This window comes from Brachycentrus maculatus, unplaced genomic scaffold (genome assembly GCF_059751285.1).
Source record: "Brachycentrus maculatus isolate JH-2025_06_01 unplaced genomic scaffold, ASM5975128v1 h1tg000873l, whole genome shotgun sequence".
Classification (NCBI taxonomy): domain Eukaryota; kingdom Metazoa; phylum Arthropoda; class Insecta; order Trichoptera; family Brachycentridae; genus Brachycentrus; species Brachycentrus maculatus.
The window spans coordinates 123946-137053 of record NW_028281599.1 but is presented as its reverse complement, the minus strand read 5'-3'; the positions used below and the strand labels follow the sequence as shown (position 1 = coordinate 137053).

At 28.3% G+C, this 13108-nt stretch overlaps 1 protein-coding gene across 1 annotated transcript in view; it reads left to right on the top strand.

Moving 5' to 3' along the window:
- The window catches only part of LOC148299959 (uncharacterized), a gene marked incomplete at its 5' end in the record, with an annotated part of 46869 nt that extends 37323 nt beyond the window's left edge, over positions 1 to 9546 (top strand). The window contains one exon of the mRNA XM_088275451.1: positions 9392 to 9546. Within this exon, the coding sequence (XP_088131577.1) occupies positions 9392 to 9531 (140 nt within the window). The remainder of the gene's footprint in view (positions 1 to 9391) is intronic.
- Between the last annotated feature and the right edge of the window lie 3562 nt (positions 9547 to 13108).

The window sequence follows — 13108 nt, the reverse complement described above, 5'->3', positions numbered from 1 at the left end:
ACCAAAAGTAGAAACAATATTATTAGAGAAAAAAAGAAAGTAAGATATATTTTGCAACACAATTATTTTTTTATCATCCAATCGATGCCAATCTCCAATATTATAATAACTTTGACATTCTAAGGACTGAGCAGATATATGTTTTTTTTTAAACATCGCCATTTTATAGTTATAAATAGAATTAATTAATATTACTTGGGAGGCGAAAAAAAAAACTACTTTTAATTTACAACATTTTGAGTGTGTCCAAATACTTGTTCACAAAATCTGGATTACCTCCAATTACAGGAGTTATTTTCATATTATTTTTTTGACATCTCATCAAAGATGAAGAAGAATATGGAAGAATTATAAGCTTAATAATAAAAATGAAAATGGTATTTTCTGGCGTTTCTCATGTGTGTGATTATAATCCAGGATTCGGATCTCACATACTAATATAAGAGTTTCTGCTTAATAAAAAAGCTTCTTTATATCTCACCAATAGATGTCTCTAGTGAAGTTCTAGTGATTCAAGAACAAAGTTTCTAAATTGGTTCATATATATAGAACTTCCAAGAATTTGAGTAGTGTGGTTGTCAATAATGGGTAGAATTGGTGAATGTTACACGTGCGTAAAGTGATCACTTAAACCAGCCTATGACGGTCGTCAGCCCCGTAAATGCCCAGACTTCCATATTCTTCTTCATCTTTGATGATGTGTCAAAAAAATAATACTTTTAATTTCATCAAATTTTTTTGATTTCCAATAATTCCAGAAATAACTCAAACAAATTCAAGATTTCTTGCAATGTTTAGGTATTTTTAATATTTGAATTTACCTTGTTTTACTTAGTAAATACCACTCTTTCTTTAAATCTATTTTGACACCTGTTTCGATGCATTCCGAATTGTTTTCAAATACCGTGTGATGCAAAAACGATGCGGATTGCATGGAAACACGTGTCACAACAGATTTCAACAAATAATGGTAGATATAATATGTACTTAGTAAAATTTAATGAAAAAAAGTAAGATAATGCCACAAAGTAACTGCCGAATTAATTAATGAAAGAATAACAAAGTATTCCTCTCTAAGCTCAAGAGCTTAGTTTCTTTATTGGAGAGAACAGCGTAACTAATTTTGAGATTTTAAAAAGTAGAATCAACCATCAAATGAGTTTTTTTAAATAATGTACTTATTTTTTTTCATTAATGAACGGCCTTAACTGTGTTTATTTATACATAATATATTACATGTATACTTTTTGATTAAATAATATTTTTGATAAGATGAAAAACATATCGGTCACTCCTTTCAACAACGTCATAAATCAAAAATCATAAATTTTCAGTTGTGCATGATTTTGGAATGCCCAGAAAATGTACTTTATCCCAGCAAAAACGGCATATTTTTAACTCGCTACAGGGCAAAATGTGTTGTTTTTTCATTTTGAAGAAAAGGTATTGTTTAATTTTTTTTTTTTTTAAAACTAAATAATTTTCAAATGAAGAGAAAACATTCAGATTTTACCTAAAAAGATATGTTGCATAGTTAAAACTTCAATACGTGGCTTGATATTTAATTTTAATAGATTTTATTATATTTTTAAACTTTAAAAATGATCTCCTTAAAAATCAAGTTTTTTTATATAAACGTTGTTGAAATGAGTGAGCGATATGAAAAAAACAGGAATTATGCATTTGCCTGAAATATTATAATCATTTTTGCTTTGAAGTTAGGTAGTGACATATTCCAGATATCGATATGGTCCCCGAAATCATTGCTAAGGTTTGGCATTCGGTGTATATGAGTTTTGAATCCAGACACATTAAACAAATACATTATTTATTTTTATTTTATTTCATTGTCAAAATATATTAAATAAATAATGAAAAAAATATATTTAAATATTTCTGATAAAAATTTCCGGATGATGATGAAAACGTTTCGTTGTTTTATTTGTGGCTTGCAAACGATACGAACGTCATATTTGTATAATCAAACCACGAGGAAAATGTATGGAAAAGCGCGACGACCTTATAGAAATGATGAATAAATAAAACCACGTTCGATACCCCCCATTGTAACAATATTTTTCAAAAGCGGTTTCAATCTATTCCACAATTTCGCGACGTTCCTTTAAAATAAAATGGCTGAGAATAAATTCCGATACGTTTTTGTATTTTGATATAAAATATATCGGCGACCTCCGGTGGGGTCCCAATAAACCGATTCCAGACTGGATCCATTTTCTATCCGAATTTCATTTTCATTGTTTAATTCAATTGTTTTTCCCCAGTCGCGGGTTATCGCACTCTGGCATATGAAATACGCGGCCGTATTTTAGCCGTGACGAATTTATTGATATTTGCAATACATGCGTACATAAATACTCCGTAGATTTTACATCTTCTTGGTTATATTAATCTAAAACAGAGATGAGGTTTATTTATTTATTTATTGACTAGTTGTACCGGGCCATGGTTCAGTCTGGTTAAAGGGTAAATAATTAAAATAGAAATCACACAATTCAAAAATGTTTCATTTCAAGCAAATTCAAGAAAGGTTTATGTTCAATTGGTCTGGGTTTTCGTGGTGTATTTTTCACATTTACCTTCAATGTTCCTACTATCCTACTGCATACAAGCTTCTTAGAGCAAACACTTTGAGAGTTATCTGTGTTGGATTTAAAATTAATACTTAAATTAAAATGGAGTTCTATAAATTAAACGCCAAATCAATAAATCAAAATTCCACATTCTTCTTTATCTTTTATTTATATTCATTTATTTATTGAACGGCTGAAGCCTTTAAGATAATACATATGTACAGTATCTAATACAAAAATAAAAAATACACTAATAGAGAAACAAAAAGTCGTGTAACAAATAGTCTTATAACATAAAATGATCATTAAAAAAATAAAATAACAAGTAGTAAGCACTAGTAAATACACGTCTCCTTCAAACACTATCGGCGAGCAGAAAGAGAGTGAAACACAACGTTTAAATTTATCCATTATATATCTTTGATGAAATGTCAAAAAATAACATGAAATAATTATTATCGTTAGCTTTTAAAGCTCTTAATTGTGGCTGGCAAAGGAGCATGCTGCACTTGAAAGCAAACACGGAATGTTTCTCCCATTAAAGCGCGAATTCTGAAGTTAGTTTATTTAGCATAAAGTTTTGTGCATTCTGCGAAGATTGTTATTATACAGTATGCAATGGTTTCGAGTTTCGTAGAGTGTGGAGAGAAGCCATAAGTACAAGTAGGAAACAAATTATTAATTGCGAACTACAAGGAAACTAGATGAAATTTTAAGGAATCGTAGGTTGTCTGACATTAAATTATTATTTAATAAATTAAAGCTTCACCATAGATGCCGAGAATTCACATATCGCTCACTCCTTTCAACAACGTCAAAAATCAAAAAACTTGATTTTTCAGGAGATCGTTTTTAAAGTTTAAAAATATAATACAATGTATTAAAAATAAATATCAAGCCACTTTTTGAACTTTTTACTGTGCAACAGATTTTTTTAGGTAAAACCTGAATGTTTTTTCCCCATTTGAAAAATATTTAGTAAATTTTAAAAAATAATTAAACAATACCTTTTCTTCAAAATGCAAAAACAACACTTTCTACCCTGTAGTGGGTAAAGATTAACTTAAAATATGTCGCTTTTGCTGGAATATAGTACACTTTCTGGGCATTCCGAAAACATGCTCAAATGAAAATTTTCGATTTTTGATATATGACGTTGTTGAAAGGAGTGAGCGATATGTTAGAACGTGTCAATTGAAGGAAATATTATATATACAAGTCCTAAAATTTTGAGTAGTGTGGTTAAACCACCTTATAATAAGTCCATATCCAGATAGCCATATTCTTTATATTTAAAAAATCCTTTATTTACTGCCGTAGCCTAGTTTGAACATAATATATTTATTACATGTATACTTCATGATAAAATAATATGATAAAATATTATATTCACCATTTAAATAAAACAAGCTCTAACCTCTAATGATTAATGAAAACTATGATGTTTTGTCTGAAATCAGACATTATTAATAGATTTTATAAAATAGTGGTATTGGCCAAAAAAGACATAAAGATTAAAATGGATATATTACTACAAAGTGATATATATTACTACAGAGTGACAGTCTTTTTTATCTGTGTTGCGATGTCAAAAAATAACTCCTAATTGGACAAACCCCAATTTGTGAACAAAGATTCGGACATATTAAAAACACTGTATTTTAAACTCCATGGATAAAAATGTTAATGATATCATTAATATTTTTATCACTTATGAAAATAACAACGATTTATAGAATAAAATAACAAGCATGTAGTTTTTTTCACATAAATTTTATTTGACAACAAAAACATCGATTATATTATGGTTTCGTTGTAACTGACAACAAAAACATCGATTATCAAATGGTCGCTTTGTCGTTTTATTTGTACAATTATAAAATATTTATTTGAAAAATTAGGTTTTCGGGTTATTTTACAGTCACGGGATCCATTGTTTTCGTTTGTTAATTAACGTGGAAGTACTTACACGTAATTCTCTTTCCCCTAATCTCGATTTGCACTGTGGCCTTGCTTTGTTCCTGGGTAAATATGAATAACGGTGCAATTTCCCCTTGCAACGCTGTTTTAGTCGCGAAAGTTTTCGTCGAATTAAACGTCAGTTGTTTCGCTTAATTCGTTTCTCTACGTCCAAAGTCTGATATTGCTTTTACCGGAGCTCCTATTTGTTGGCTGCATTCTGGCTCTAGCTTAACCCGTCGTGTTCTACATTGGGGTACTTTATACCCCCTCTAAGTTTATTAAAAAAAAAAATACACAAAATAAATAATACTGCAAGAAACACAATTTTTTATGTCGTTCATTAAACAAACGATAAATGTTAGTCCCTCTCCAAGCACAAGAGCTTGGTCTCTTCTTTGGAGAGGTAGCGTAACTAGTATTATGATATGTTTAAAGTAGAAATGTCTATCAAATTAATGATGTGTATCTGTATTAAACAACTTTTTTTTAAATATATTTATAATATGCGTGAGGTTCTCGCACGTAAGAAATGAATTAGATTATATTCTAAAAATAGTTGATTTTCTGCATTGCTCTCATTAAATTTGTTCAGGAATATAAAATGGTTAAATAGAATTTAATCGAAGAAAATCTCTTTTATAAAATGAAAATTCTAGTTATCCCAATGGAGCATAGGGCACTGGATTTAAATCGTTAATTTCATGAAGACAAGGTGATCAATCCTGCACTTCATGTACATCATAAACAAATACGACAGTTAAAATCACTTAAATTTATTTTAACCTTGGAAATCGGACACGGAATTTCCAGCTGGGCAGCTAAATGCTGCGAAGGCAGATAAAATTTATAAATGTGGATAAAAATATTTTTTAATGTACATACTAGTATTTCTGTATATAAAAAAAGTAAACAACCATCACGGCGCTTTTCCACAGGGATAATCAGAGAGATTAGAACGCTACACTAATCCGTCTTTACAAGCAACCTCCGCCTCTTCCACGTTCATGCATCACTCGTCCATTCTGATCATTATTCCGTCTCCTGACCTGACCACTTTCAAGTGTTATATTATATTATATTAGAAATACATGATCATGGCAAATTCAGCATGTTTTCAGCATGTACCTCATTAAAAAGTATCCCAAAGACCCCTTTAGGTACAACGAGCGTACAAGCAAAATATTATACGCCTTAAACGTACAAGGATTATAATTTGCATACGTATAATACGTGTATTATCCTGAATGGGGATACCTGTAAACTCATTTTATCCTGACACGTTGACTTAATAAACAAAATATCTGAGAATGACAAAAAACAAATTTGTTTTTGACAGAAGTAAAGTTGTCTGTGTAAGAAACATATTTAGATGATTATATAAACGAAGGCAGGTAAAAGATTTGTTTGTTTTACAATCCCCCTTGTAAGAAGAAATGGTCAGCTGTCAAAAAAATACACGGTAAATCAGGGCTCGGTATTTTTTTATACTTAAGCAATGCTAACAGATGTGGCCTCTTTTTTTTAAGCATGTTTTGTAAGCATATTTTTCGAGGATGTAAAAAAATATTACACAATGACATGATTATTTTATTAAAATTAAACACTTGAATATATCACTTTATCGAGTTTTATTTTTATTTACGACTAGTTTCGAAAACGACAGTTGTTTTCATCTTCTGGTACAAAAAAAAACTAAAAGATTTTTTTTGTTCCAGAAGATGAAAACAACTGTCGTTTTTGAAACTAGTTGTAAATAAATATAAAACTCGATAAAGTGGTATATTCAAGTGTTTAATTTTAATAAAATAATGTTTTTTTATAAAGTAGATAGTTTTTCTAACTGAAACTACTGCTGGATTTCATATATCAGAGACACCGGTATAATGCATGAAAATATTTTCCACTTCCACACATAAGAGTATCATACATAAGAGTGTACAGCCAGTTTAGCATTCACTGATATGTTTTTATTTGCTATAACTGATGTCATGCACCATTCACTCTCCTTTCAATATATTTATCAATATGCCAACTTCACGCATTACCTACTTTCAAACATTTGTATGGGAACCACGACTCCGTTGTGTAGTACCAGTAAACAAATATTTAATTAAAAGAAATATTCCACAAAATGCATTATCTAGTTTTATATAAGTATATATAATGTATATTTATATGAGTATATATAATGAAATGTATGAAAATAAATATCAAACCACTTATTTAAGCCACTTTACTGTGCAACAGATCTTTTTAGGTAAATTCTGAATATTTTTTCTCCATTTGAAAAATATTTATAATTTCTTTAAAATGCAAAAATAACACTTTCTGCCCTATAGCGCGTAAATAATAAGTTAAAAATATGCCGCTTTTGCTGGGATAAAGTACATTTTCTGGGCATTTCGAAAATTACAACTGAAAATTGACAATTTTTGATAAATGACGTTGTTGAAAGAAGTGAGGGATATATGTTTGGACCAAGATTTATGCCATTATTATAGTTTGCACCAGTTTGTCTCTGCACACGATAGAGATACTTCAAACCATTGAAGAATCATCTCAGAAACTCGGATCTTCCTGGAATAAAGTGAAACTTTTTTATACTAATCCGAAAACAACATTTTAAATCAATAAGCAAAAACGGTTACAAATGTATATTTTACCACCATATAAGGTCCGCGACCCGCGATTCTTTCTGCCTTCGCTACCTCCATCCCTCGTTCTACAAAAGAGATACACTATCGAAAAGTTCGATTTTCTCTATATCGAATTATTGTTTCTACATAAATACATATCAAATGTGCGTGACGTATTCCAGGCGGAAGAAAATCAGTAGCATACCAGCCAAAGAAAATTCGGGAATGATTTCGGAAATATGTAAAACAGAGAAAATCGAAACACATATCGCTCACTCCTTTCAAGAACGTCATAAATCAAAACAACTTGATTTTGCAGGAGAACGTTTTTAAAGTTTAAAAATATAATACAATGTATTAAAAATAAATACCAAGCCAGTTTTTGAATTTTTACTGTGCAACATATCTTTGTAGGTAAAACCTGAAGGTATTTTCTCCTTTTGAAAAATATTTAGTAAATGTAAAAAAAAATAATAAAACAATACCTTTTCTTCAAAATGCAAAAACAACACTTTTTGCCCTGTAGCGGGTAAATATCAAGTTAAAATAATGCCTCTTTTGCTGGGATATAGTACATTTTCTAGGCATTCTGAAAACATGCACAACTGAAAATTTACGATTTTTTATTTATGACGTTCTTTAAAGTAGTGAGCGATATGTTGTAGAATATGATGCACGTACGTATACAGTATCAATAATGAATAATTCAAAGATTTCTACGTCGAAATATAAATCGGAGAATAGAAATTGGACTAAAATATCTATACAAAGTTTTATATTGGATGTGTTTTCTCCGTTATTCATTACCAAACAATTTAATTTGCCAACATCGGTGTTTTTGCCTTTACGGTATTATTTTTACATCCAGTATTTTTGTACTATGGAAGAATTTTGTAAAAACTAACGCCGATCTTTAAAAAGCAGTAAATTCCGTATACATAAAGTATCAACAATTAATAATTCTAACATCTTACATCGAACTATATATATAAATAAAACCCTTATCCGCACCCAAATGGTGCATAGGGCACTGTGTCATATAAACGCAGTGTTATCTTGATCGTTTATACATGAAGGAAAGGTGATCAATCCTCCGCTTCAGGTACCAGTCCATGGTAATTTTAAATAAATATTACAGTGAAAAAATCACTAATATTTATTTTACCCCCCTTGGGAATCGAACCCTCCAGAACGGTAGCCGAGCGTGCTGACCATTACACTACGGAGGCGGACATCGAAATATAGATGGGGAAATACAAATTAAAATAAAATATCGATTCAATGTTTCATCTTCAACATTTTTTTTGTTCGTCCTCAAGTAAATTTATTGCACAATTGTAAAATACATTTCATAATAAATATAATAATTTATAAAGGGTGGTAACTTTCAATATGAATAAAAAATCTATTTGATGTCAATTTGTTTTAACCATTAATGTAATTAGACTATTATTTATTGATTCGGCATTAACATTGTGGAATGAAATGTTGATTATTTTTAAAATTAAACACTTGTATACTACCACTTGGTGATTAAAAAAACTATAAGCTTAAATAATAAAAATGAAAATGGTATTTTCTGGCGTTTCTCATGTGTGTGATTATAATCCAGGTTTCGGACCTCAAATACTAATACTTTATAAGAGTTTCTGCTTAGTAAAAAAAGCTTCTTTACATCTCACCAATAGATGTCTCTAGTGAAGTTCTAGTGATTCAAGAACAATGTTTCTAAATTGGTTTATTTTTATATAGAACTTCTAAGAATTTGAGTAGTGTGGTTGTTAATAATGGGTAGAATTGGTGAACGTTACACGTGTGTTAAGCGATCACTTAAACCAGCCTATGACGGTCGTCAGCCCCGCAAATGCCCGGACTTCCATATTCTTCTTCATCTTTGATGAGATGTCAAAAAGTAAAAAATAAAACTAGTTTTTATAATCACCTGTTGATGATACAGCTGTAGTTTTAAAAATAAGTCATGTGTTATGAAATAAAACTCAATAAATGGTACTATACAAGTGTTAACTTTTTTTAAATAATCGATATTTATGTATGTTTAACCACAATTTTCTTGTAAATAAAAATTAGTAATTAACACTTTTTTCTCGCTCCTTTTTTATGAACTGTACTTCTCTTTTGTACTTAACGTCTAATTATTTTTATCGTTTTAATGTCTATTTTATATCTATGTTGCAATTCTAGGTTCCGCAGCTAGCAGTCTCTTCAATAGGCCCTACGGGGGCCCTTACGGCGGGGGCGGCGGAGGGCAATATGGGGCGGGGGGCGGAGCACCCTTTGGTGACGGATTTGAACGCTCTGCCAAAAAAAAATCTACCGAATAATATGTTTTTCTCTTCAAATAATTATGGATATTAATTAAATCGGATAGTTTGCATTTTACACTACACCTGATGTTTGGATTTTTTTGTTGTTATATTGTAAAATTAAAGTTTTGTTTTCCATGTAATGTTATTTATTTGATTTTCATGTTTTTTTTATATTAAATATATATTCAAAAATAATACGCGTTCTATCTTCTCCTACCTTCTTCTTCTTCTAACCCCTATCTGCACCCCAATGATGCATAGGACACTGCATCATACAAACGCATTGTTATCTTGTTCGTTAACAAACCTACCGTATTCCTTATAAATGTTTCGAGGGTAAGTTTAAAACCTATATATATAAATTTAAAACTATATATATAAATAAATATATATTGTATATATATATATATATATATATATATATATATATATATATATATATATATATATATATATATATATATATATATATATATATATATATATATATATATATATATATATATATATATATATATATATATATATATATATATATATATATATATATATATATATATATATATATATATATATATATATATATATATATATATATATATATATATATATATATATATATATATATATATATATATATATATATATATATATATATATATATATATATATATATATATATATATATATATATATATATATATATATATATATATATATATATATATATATATATATATATATATATATATATATATATATATATATATATATATATATATATATATATATATATATATATATATATATATATATATATATATATATATATATATATATATATATATATATATATATATATATATATATATATATATATATATATATATATATACGCCCACAACTAAAGCCTATCTTCTCGAAATAGACATAGAAATGAATAGTTTTATAGGGAATCGCCCTTCAATTAGACCTTTCTTTAGGGCACGTTGGATAGAACCAATGAGAATTAACCCAATTAGTAATTGGAAATTTTCTGTACAAGTTCAGACGAAGTCTGAACCCGAGGTGAATACCATCGTTTGACCTAACTCAAATCGACTTATTTTGATTATCTACGGTCAACTTTGTCAATCTGAGAGATAAAATCCTCTTATATGAAAAGACGTACGGGTTTGTAATTTAAGCTAACTCCCATTGGCGTTTATGAAAATTCAAACGCTTTTAAAATAATATGGGTAATCATTTATTTATTATTTCGAGAAATTAAAATACTTTGTGTTCTGATCCACTCGCATTTTTATTAACCAACTAGTTTCGGCAACAACCTGTTGCCCTCTTCAGGGTTACATTTATTACTAACCCTGAAGAGGGCAACAGGTTGTTGCCGAAACTAGTTGGTTAATAAAAATGTGAGTGGATCAGAACACAAAGTATTTTTATTTCTCGAAATAATTTATCAATATGATTCACAAAGTTAATGCTTTCAATATTCAAAATAATTATTTATTTATTTTTCAGAACATATTATTACATACGTAAGTCATATATAAAATATTCCCGATGAGTAATTTCTATTTCTCATTTTGGGACATGGGATTAAGGTTAACAAGACTGGAACACAAATAATATAGTAATTAAATAATGAGAAACCCAGATTTGTGAAAAATGTTTGAACACACTCGAAATGTGTAATCTTCATTATAATGTTTTTATTTTCGTTACTTTCGTATGTTTGCAAAGACAGAGTGGTGTGGCGTTCTATTATCTCTGCCTATCCCTGCGGGGAAGCGGCGTGATGGTTAGGAAGCTAGTTTTTTTTTTAAGTTTATTTGAGTAAAAAATTTAAAATTTATTGAAAATGTATATGAATAGTGTGAGTAGTAGTAGCGCTAGGAGTAATCTTTATTTAATTCCTGAACTAATAATACCTAGTGGCCAAGACTGGTCACCTTACTGTAATTATTGATTAAATTGACACGGTACTAATCCGATACGATGCCCAAATGATCATTGTAGGTAGCAGATAAGTATAAGAAGTGGATATAAGCAAAAAAATTGTTCTTCAATTCATTCCCATAAAAAGCGGTCATTTTGCAGATTCGACCGTATTTATTGGGCAAGACTACACCACTAAGAAAATACTCGTAACTCAATAAACCACTTTAAAATATTTCCTTATTTTACTTCACCTTATTTTAACAGTGCTTTTTTACCCTTCAATATTTGAACTACTTTTTTCCAACTTAAGCTTTTATTTTTTAATGAGTATAATGATTTTTTTTATAAAAATTCTCTTTCACAAAATTGAGAATTACCGCCGAAAGCTTCAAGAATGAATCCAACAGTTGATGTCATTACGTCATTACTAAAAAACAGACTTCTTGTAAGAAAATGCTTTAAATTTGAGAAAAAATGGAGTGCCTAACAATTTTTGAAGGAGAGGACTTGAAGAAACGCTAATTGGCGAAGTGTCAAAAAATAAGCTTTGTTTCTAGCGGGATTAAGTATTGTCACTTAACGGAAAAATAAACGACACGGAAATGATTGCCAGATACTAGCAAAAAAGGAAAAAAATTACCGTCATAGTTTTCAAGACAGGAATGTTACACATTTCTCAAATAAATTTCAGCACTGCCATCAACTGCAATCAGTTGAAACTGCAATCAGTTGATTTTTTTTACCACAAACGAAAATAATAAAACAAAATTAAAAATATATGGAAATGTGATGTAGTTTACATACTTAATATATTAAATATTAAAATCAAACATTAATTTTTAGAGTCCACTTAATTGCATTTTATTATTAAAAAACGTCAAAATTGTGACAATTGTTTCGCCTTGTTTTGGCATTTTCAAACTAGTGTCAAGGCGATATCAACTAATGACAACTATAAGACGTTTAAGACAATTTCAACTTATAACAAGGCTAAAAAATATGAAATTTAATTATGTGTTTTTAATATTAAAATACAATATAAGAACGCCAAATCTATAAATTGTTTATACATACTCACACACACACATATATGTACATGTGTAAGTATATATAAATATATATATATATATTTATATATATATATATATATATATATATATATATATATATATATATATATATATATATATATATATATATATATATATATATATATATATATATATATATATATATATATATATATATATATATATATATATATATATATATATATATTTATAAATATATATATATATAAATATATATATATATATATATATATATATATATATATATATATATATATATATATATATATATATATATATATACATATATATATATATATATTATATATATATACATATTTATAAATAGTCTAATAAAATTTTTTAATAAATATGTTCTTTTTTAAAGGGTCAATGTAATGTGCTGAACGAATCTCTTTATCATTAACCTTGTTTTTATTACACTTCTGAGAACGGTTTCCACGGCAAATTGATAATTTAAAGAGGTAAAACACGAAAACAAAAGTGCTCAACAGACCAAAAGCGAAAAATAAACATACGCAATGATACGTTCCGAAACCCATAACTCGATAAGGTAAGTT